Source organism: Gavialis gangeticus, unplaced genomic scaffold, assembly GCF_001723915.1.
Source record: "Gavialis gangeticus isolate Ggan-Ray unplaced genomic scaffold, GavGan_comp1, whole genome shotgun sequence".
NCBI classification, from domain to species: domain Eukaryota; kingdom Metazoa; phylum Chordata; order Crocodylia; family Gavialidae; genus Gavialis; species Gavialis gangeticus.
Genome location: NW_017729032.1, coordinates 171,238,329 through 171,247,730, shown reverse-complemented (window position 1 = coordinate 171,247,730; position 9,402 = coordinate 171,238,329). Strand labels below are relative to the sequence as shown.

The 9,402-nt window shown below is 42.2% G+C and overlaps 1 protein-coding gene across 3 annotated transcripts in view; it reads right to left on the bottom strand.

The window, feature by feature from the left end:
• Window positions 1-2,854: 2,854 nt before the first annotated feature.
• Window positions 2,855-9,402, bottom strand: part of SHROOM2 (shroom family member 2) — a 298,183-nt gene continuing 291,635 nt past the window's right edge. For all 3 annotated transcript variants that reach the window (XM_019524299.1, XM_019524301.1, XM_019524300.1), the window contains one exon: window positions 2,855-5,479. In XM_019524299.1, coding sequence (XP_019379844.1) covers window positions 5,213-5,479 — 267 coding nt within the window. In that variant the 3' untranslated portion in view covers window positions 2,855-5,212. The remainder of the gene's footprint in view (window positions 5,480-9,402) is intronic.

Genomic DNA, 9,402 nt, shown 5'->3' with positions numbered 1-9,402 from the left:
GGGGGGGGGGTGGTGCAGCAGCAGTAGGAGTGTGGTGGCGGCAGGAGCACGGTGGCGGTAAGTGGGGGAGTTCCTGCAGACACCACCAGTGCTGTCGGTGGCAGGAGGGGAGGGAGTTGCAAGCGCTGACCAGGGGTTGGAGACTACCTGCAGATGCCACCAGCAGCATCGGCAGCGGCCAGCAGGTATTGTAGATTACCTGCAGGCACACCTTTTTGTAGGGGGTGCACTGCCACGTTCAGGGGGTGCACGTGCACCCCCTATGCATCGCCCCTGGCTCTTTGTAATCTCTTTCCCATTGCTTTTTTCAGCTAGTTCCAGTTTCCTATGAGGTAAAACTAGATGACCCAGTGGTCCCTTCTGGCCTGAAAAACCTAGAACTCCTTTGTTGCTTTAGCTTTTAGTTCTGCATTGCCTCATCTGATTCCCATTTCTTTCTTGACTCCTGGTCCTTGGCCCCGTGGCAATGCATAGAGGGTGCGTGTACACACCCTGAGAGCACTAGTGCACCCCCTGACAGGCCGTGCTCCCCACTTAGGCGATGGGCGGGGGGGCAGGCAGGAGCACCAGTGCTCCCTGTGAAAGTGCTGGCCGAGGAGTGGGGGTGCCACATGAAGTGCCGCTGGCACTTTTGGGAGCACCACTGGCACCTCCCCTGCTGGTCAGCATGATTGATTGTGAGGGGACCTTCCCCACATTACTCAGGTGGCACCAGTTGCCCATGGCTTGGCCCTTACCTGGATACTCCCAGTTCCCAGAGCCACACCAGCAACCAGCCCTTCCCCAACCTCCTGTCCAAATACTTTAGAATCAGACATCTTTGAGTGGGTAGTGGGGAAGGTGCCTGGAGAGTATGAGACTGGGTCCATGTTCTCAGTTCCTATACCCAGACCTCAACTACAGAGGCAGGGAGCAACAGCATGAGGAAAAGTCCTTCATGATCAAGATGGCCTCTTATGCTGCATCCTGACATGCAGGCACGTGCAGTTTGCAGCACCACAAAGCATTTGTGGTGGCACAGACTGCATGCCTGGAACATTAAAACATACCCTGTGCTGCAAATTTGTGGCACAGGGGCAAAAATAGATACCAGAATTTTCTGGTAGCAAACAAAAAACACCAAGAAAAAAAGCAGCACAGTGCATGCTACAATAGTGCACGCTGGAACAAATGGAGGCTTGGTTCCCCAAGGAGATGCTCTGGCTACTGGCCAGAGCATCTCTATTCTTTCATTTGTGCCTGGTTGCTTCAGCATGCTGGGAGCTGGAGGCTGGGAGGAGCAGGGAAAGGCCAGTTTGCCTGAGGCAAGACAATTTGCCCCTCACCAAAGTAACAGCACAAATTTGTACTGTTACTCCTACTATTGTGCTGCTGTAAGCACACACCCCTGCACATCTGAACATGGCCTTAGTGATTAAACTTGCTTATCTAGAAGCATGTGCAAAAAACATAGTCAAAGTCTCATGACTTGCTCAACTTTGTGCAGACTTCTTGGTTGTGGATGTTTGTGTTTGTTGAAGTGACAGACTGGGAGTATGGTAGAAGAATGAGATGGTTTCCTTTACTATGAAGCCAATTATATGTCAGCTATCCAGTACAGTAGTTTTGGCTTCCATTTTAAACCAGGGTAGTAGCCACAGCATAGTCAGATCTGACCAGATGTGTAACAAAGGCACAATTTATTACCTAAAAGACCTCTATCTGAAAACCCCTCAATTATCTTAATCCCAGGAACTTCTTTAACACATGACGCCACTCTACAAAGCAAGAGGCAGTGTATTACTGAAAGACATTACAAGGCCCTGCTGGCTATGGATAGTTACTAGAAGACCACATCTATAATGAGAAAACAGGGACAAGTTTAAAATCTGAGGCAAGGGCAGAAGTATGTACAAAATAATCAGAAAGTATTGCTCAGGCAAAAGGGAGCAGTGCATGGTACTCGGCAGCACAGATGACCTCTTGATATGCTCAGTCACCTAAACAGACATTATAAAGCCTATTTTCATTTGGTAGAAGATATTTGGAAAAAAAGTACATTACTAGTGGAGTGGACTGATAGTCTCCTGTATTTGCCAACCTGAGCCTTAAGTGTGTGTGTGGGGGTGGGGTGGGGTAAAGAAGGACCAAGACAGAGAAAAAAATAAAGTAGGGGAGTAAGATATCATTAGGGAGAGAAGTAAGATATTGTTAAGGAAGGAAGGATGGACCCCTCCCACTCACTGGAACACCTCCTTCCCTCTCCTTACCTTTACTACTGGTATTTCACATCGTTTCCACACCTAGGATTACATGGACAAATAGAGTTTAAGGCTACCACAAACTGCTGGCTGTCCACAACAAAAGTTAGTCAACCTGACATTTCCACATGAGATAATATTCTAAACATAAAATAAAGGAGGACAATTTAACTCAACTGTCCATGCTGAGTTCTCTATGATTCCTTTGTATGCGTCTCCTTCTTTGGGGGCAGGAATGGAAAAAAGTTAGGAGAACAGGGGAAAGGAGAAACATAAAAACATGCACTTTAAAGATTAAACAGCAAAAGGGACTGAATGGTTTCCTTCAACTTTTTGACAGTTCTTTCTTCTTACCCTTTCTTATTGATATACAGTATTTCATCCACATAACAGAGAAAGCAACCATATCTGTACTGCTGCTGTTCCAGATGTAGGACAGATTCATCAATTCATCTAAACTGAAAGTAATTTGCAACAAAAAAAATCCTATTTTTGACCAACAGTTTATTAACCTGGCATAATATATGTTCCAGCTTTCCTTCTTAGAAGTTAAATGGCAAGTGCAGGATAAAACCTACATGGTAAATTACAGAAAATGAATGATAAACACAGTATTTTGAAATATACAGTTTATTTTCCCCAAAGTCAACCAATACCATTTGTCAGTAGGTAAGTGTTAAGTATCAATCAGGAAAACTGTACATATTTTTACTCTGGGCTGCAGAAACCAAACAACAACTGGAGAAACCTGACAGTAATTGTTCACTCTACAAAGAGATCTAAAATTGGGAAGGATGCAAGGTGTAGAAACAACCATCACCTAAAGAAGTCAAAGGCAAAACATTAGCACCAGATTTTTTAAAAGCAACAGTACAGCTATTTACAGATGTATATATAACATTCAGTGGCAACCATCTTTTGGTCCCACCGAAAAAGATTTTCAGCACAATTTAAAAAGAGGAAAGAGGAGGAAACTGTGACTATATACTGCATTATGAAAAGGATAATACATAAGACTCTCAGTATTGCTATTTTCATAAGAAAAATCTAAATCAAAGTACTGTATACACGCACATTGGAATTATATTATTATTCACATTTCACATATGCACTTCAGAGTAACCACAATATGTATTATTTTTTAAAAGCCACAGGTAAAACAATGCATGCTACTCTTGACTAAAGACAAACATAATTTATTTGGGAATGATTTAGCTTTGGGTTTGTCATGGCGGAGAAATGGGTCCATGGACAAAAAGAATCACCTGCCTAGCATGAATTAACATAGCAGCAAATATTAATGGTGGGAGGATGTCAAACATCTACATTTTTTCACCTGGGTGAAGAAAAAGAAGCCAGATCCTCAGCTCAGGTGAGTCAGTAGGACCATTTGACTACAACAGAGATGTGCTGATTTACACCAACTGAAGACCTGGCCTGGGGTATATGAATTAGTGTATGAAGTAGTGTAGAGAAAAATAGTTCTTTTAGCATTTTATCTGTCTGTAAGGGGCTTGGTTTTCAAGGGAAGGTCTTGTGCCAACTCTCTGACTTGTAAGTAATTCACTGATCAATACTTCTCTGGCCCTTCGCTCCCTGGAAGATGGGGATTCTGATAAGATGACAAAGAGCCTCTTGTAAATGGTGATAATATAGGGATGGTATAAGAAGTTGACTGGTCTCATTCTTTTTATGCCCCGCCACTTTTACTGTTCAAAGAGTTTGCCTGGTGGTCACATAAGCCTTAAAAATGGTTTCTAGTTTGGGAATCTATTTGTTTGCCTAAAAACAGAGATGAAAGGTTTCCTTTATATAACTTAAATGGTATATACATGAAGCTAAGATTTCCCTTTGCTCATAAAACTGTATCTTAATATAGATAATAACACGTATGCAGAGATCAGTCCTATAGTGCTCACAGAAGAGCAAATCAACTAGTCCTATCACTGTGTTCAGACAGAACAGCTGTGGATGCTTCAGTTACTGGAAATTATCAGAGTTTCCAGTGGATGGCAGTGTTACTAACACTCCCAATATCAAAGAATCATGTCCTATCATTAAAGTGTATTTGTCCTTATGTGAAGTGAAAAAAATAACTACGTTCACAGTTACAAACCAGAGTTACTCTGAATACTGCACAGTATTTACATGGCCTAAGATTTTTATATATCATTTAGTGAAGGAAGGGATGGGGAAGAAGGAATCACTGCATGGGCCATAACCGGATATAACTTAATCATTTACATAAAAATGTAAAATATGAGGCAAATGGAAGGTAAATAAAAAGGTAGTGCAGAGGATCCATTAACTTAGTTACTAATTTCACAGATGATAGCTGTACAGGGGAAAACCCAAAACAGCAAGCAGATTTTCCAGCTACTTTTAAGTGCCAAATGAAGTGACCCAAAACTAGCACAATATTTTCAATATTTTGGAATATATACTACCATTTTGGAAGTCAAATAATTTGGTAACAATCAAAAAGGGCTTACAGCTAATTCTGTGTCTAGCCAAAAAAGGATGTTTCCTTTTTTGATATGATGGGAAAAAAAAATCTACTGACATTAGAGTTCCCAGATGTTTATCTATTCATTTGCTTTTGAGCTTCCCAACAGTCTGTACAGCATCTGAAGGTAACAGACAGCATTTGCACCTTATTCTAATAACCATTATTGTTTGCATGCACTATTGCAAGACTTCACAATATATTGAGTTTGAAGCTTAGAATCTACTTGTTCTGCCTTCTGCAGAACTTTCTATAGGCTGAGTAATAACAAATAAGTTGAAGAGTCTGGCATTAAAAAGGTCTAAAAAATTAAATACATCATCCAAAGAAGAAGAGTGTTATTGCTATCATCAGAGCTGTTTTTCCTCTGTCTGGCTCCTACTGGACAAGCCAGGGCTTGTACTTGCATATCTGGAAACTTTGCCAAACCTCCCAGCCTTTGAGTTCCTGTTCAGGCCGTCTCCTCTTATTTGAGCCTTTCAGGTTGGAGGCTGTCAGTCAGACACTTGAGTTGCTCCTCCCCCAGCTTGATCTTGTCTTCAAGTTCTCTCTGCTCAATGATGAGAGCTGACTTCATCTTCACAAAGTGCTCATAATCTGCTAAACTCTCCTCACTCAGGTAGTTGGCCAAAATGTCAAAGACGATACGCTCCCGTCGGTCCAGGTTTTCCTTCAGCTCTTTAGCATCTTCGTGCTGTCGTGTCAACAGCTTCTGCTTCTCTACCAGCGTCCGCTTAAGAAAGAGAAACATAATAAAAATACCAAGTCTACCAGCCCAAGACAAACAATTTTTCTCTTAACCTTTTAGCCAGTATTATATTTAGGTATAAGATTTTGCAGGACTGTACATAAGGGATTGAGATTGGGACAGTGTTTAATGGTGAACTTTATCTCCCTACAGACATCATTAATAGAAGGGAATTAAGCCTTACACTGAGTCAGTGAAGAATTTAGGAATATTTCTTTACTAGCTAGAGTAGGGTTAATAGTGGGAACAACTGCTTCTTTATTATTGGTTTAGAATGAATTTTAACAAGTCAAGGTACCTGTGGAAAGCAGCAGCATAAGTAATATGCATAGCATCTTGATTTTATGAAACAGTGATGAATTAATGCATTAAACCTAGTTTATATTCCTGAAACAAATTTTCAGATCTTTACACTCTGAAAATCAAACAGCTTGGGAGCTCAGAGGAGCTGACAGAGAGCCTTTGATTGCTGGTGTACTACATATTAGCACAATATATAAATTCATTCATAAGGGTTTTCGAGCTTTATTGTGATGTGCACAGTTTTCCCATTGTAAATGCAGACATGTGATCATGGGGGATGAGTGTGGGCGAGAGCACGGGTATAAGAGTTGAAAGGATAGTGCAGTCCCTTCCAGAAGAACAAGGATGTCACATGAGTTCACGTGTCTGTCCTGCTGATAACCTTGTGCCCTGCTCTCATGCAATTCAGCTGGATGCTCACTATCTCAAGGCAGAGGATGCTATGTCCAGGCCAATGCTGCTTCGATGCAGCAAGATAAAATAATAGGGAAAAAAAGGCAAACATATTTAGGAGAGGGGATAATGTCAAGAAGTTTACAGATGATGAATGTTAAACTTATATGCAAGCACATAGATAAAAAAGGTCTCATCACATTTCAAATTGAGCAATGTGCCGTAAATATATATTTCCTATGAGCGTGCCTTCAAGTGATTAATGGTACTTTTGATTTTGTGAAGTAATTCATGTAAGTTGCACTGTATCTGTCTAGACCTGAATTAGTAAACAATACAGACTATAATAAGGCTATGCAGGATTCACAACCTAGTGCAGTAACCATGGTTGTGTGAGCTGTGGCAGCCACTAGAGATCCTACTGCAAATGCCTGATGCTTCTGAGCTCAGAATCTTGTCAACAGCCCTGTCGGTCCAAGTTGGACAAGTGCCCAGTGCTTCTTTATGCTCCTCTGTGGGGGCATGAAGGCTGAAGAGGGCACGAACCTCTTTCAGTTCGGCTACTTACCAGAAACAGACACAGGGAAGAGTCTGAAAGATTTAGTCCTTTTGATGATGTATTATAGAGCTTGGAATATATCCGGATCATGCAGTTACTACTTGTGCCTGACTGCAGATTAGGGAAGAACATGGGTAAGCTTATTTGTTGGTTTCATGCTTGCATTGTTTGGAATACTAACTTGGCAACGAACCTCCGCAAGCAGAAGCTGCTCAGTTGGTGACAGACTGACCGCTTAAGAAATCTATCAAACTGTTGCCTGTTCCTGCCAGGTGCAAGGCTACTAGGCCTTACAATGTATAGACAGCACCAGTTCCAACTCATCTTGATCACCTTTCTACAGAAGGGGAAGCAAGGCCATTCCAACTGTTTACACAGCAACATTGCTGCTGTCACCTGCCATAGTCTGGTCTAAAGGATGCTGAAAGACAGGGAGGAATGCTAAATAAACCAACCTGATGGTTTTGATTTCCAAGACATATATGAAGCCTTGTGTCCACTGGGGAACAATGTTGGCCATTCTACCCTGCTGTGAATGCGTTTGTACACCAAATACTTTTGGATGACAACAGTATCAGCTGTTTTTGGGTGTTGCTGAAGTGAGATCACTAGGTCAGCGCTGTGAGGACATGGCAGGGGATCAAAACAGTTTTGCTTATCTGACAGTTTGCAGGACTGAAGGTAGAATGACCTGAACCAAAGTTGTATGGGCTGCAGGTGAAATCTGGCAGTGGACTGATAATGTGAGGCCAGTCCATACTGCCTTCTTTATCAGTAAGCAACATGAAAAGAATCTTTCCTTAGGTAAACATGCTTTTGGTGTCATGGTATCCTGCATCTCCTGAGCTCAATTTTCTTTCCCCTGGCATGCCAGGCAGCCTGTCTGGCCAAGAAGAGATAAGGTAATTGAGGCTTGTTGGAGTTTTTTGGTGAGCTGGTCCGATCCTGATCAGCTCAGCCATCTAGGCAGAGGTAGATAAGTGTTGCTACTGTGAGGAGGCAGTCAGTCAAGATTGCTTCCCCTTGTGCTGTGCACCACTTGAAAGGGATATACAGTGATAAATATTTGGCTGCATTACAAATCTAAGGTGCTTCCTATGAGTTGGGTGGAAGGATATGTGGAAGAATATGTTCAGCATTCAGGATGGGATGCATACAGAAATGCCTGAAGCTCTTGGACAGGGATACATAGCACTGCCCATTTACTGTGTGGTTGGGGAAAGCAAGGCCAGGGTGAGGCAAAGACCTTTGGCAGGGTTCAGAATGCCTTTGTTCACTGGTGGGCATTGCGAAGTTGGGGGTATCAATCAATTCTTCATGTTCCCTTGGACTCCTGTTTTGTGACCCAGGGCATCTGCCATCCAAGAAAAGGCAAGACCTGGCAGACTCAGTATGCTTAGCAGACTACTGAGTCTTGGCCAGATAGTGGGTATCCTGTGGTAGTGGGTTCAGCACTGGGTACTTCTTGGATACCATTCACAGGAGTGTTCCCATTTCCCAGGGGAGAACTTCCTGTTAGAGCTGGGATTGGGGGCATGGTCTGGGAGGAAAGGAAAAACTACTGTCAGGATAGTTCTGGTGATCATGGTGGTTCTGAGAATAAGGTGGAGGCAGGATCAAAACACACATCTCTGCATTAGTAAGGAATCACCCATCAGTGATGAAGATGCTACTATTGTTGTTTGGTGTTTTTTCCTACCATCAGTACCATGTTACTAACCCTGAGAAACTGAAGGAGGGTTGAAAAACAGACTTCAAATCCTCTTTATGCAATTGGTACAACAGCTGCTCCAAAATCTTGTTTCTATTTGGTATGGATGTGTTATTTGATATCCATAGCAGATTGCAAGGGGTTTCTTCTTTAAAGATTGATGCTGATGATGTTGTTTTTGATGTTCTCAGTGCTAAAGATGAAGCTTGTGGTGCCTTATGGGCATTCTCTGACATTTCTTCTCCTTGCTGCTGCCAAGTATACCTGATTGCTAGGGCCCTTTCTGAGGATAGTCTTAATCGGTTGTAGTTTGGATGAGGCGACGTCTTTAGTGCTGGAAGTTATCTTCATTGGCAGCCCACAGAGGTGTCATTTAAGCTTTATTTCCAAACATGGGAGGAGGAAGATTGGAACATTAATGTGAATGTGATCTTCCCTAAAGCAAAAAAGGGACATCTGATGTACTTATCATTTAGAAGCCTTTACAGAAAGTGTAGGGTAAACCCTAAGGTTTAGATTCTGCCAGATCTAATAAACTTCAACATGTTGTCTGTCACAGTCCAGGTATCATTTTATTGCCAGGGGTGGTAAGAGTGAATTGAGAATAAACTGGGACTGCTCTGCCACTTTTACCACTGTGAGGGAACAGGGTACCCATGCAGCCTGAAGAGACTTGGAAGATTCTGAGCTTGTGAACTTTATGTGCTGCTCCACAGTAGCCACAGAACTTCTGTTCATGTAAAAGAAATCACACACTAAAAAGAATTTCCCTACAAAAAATAATCCAGTAAAACGGAATTAAATTCAGAATGACTTAAGCCCAAAAGTGAGCATTCAGAAGCAAAACCAGAAGAGCAGTGTAAAAAGAAAAGAAGTTTCAGCTAAGGTCTCACTTCAAAGTGACCACTGTAAGAGCAGGTACTTGTGAGGTTGGGTCATATT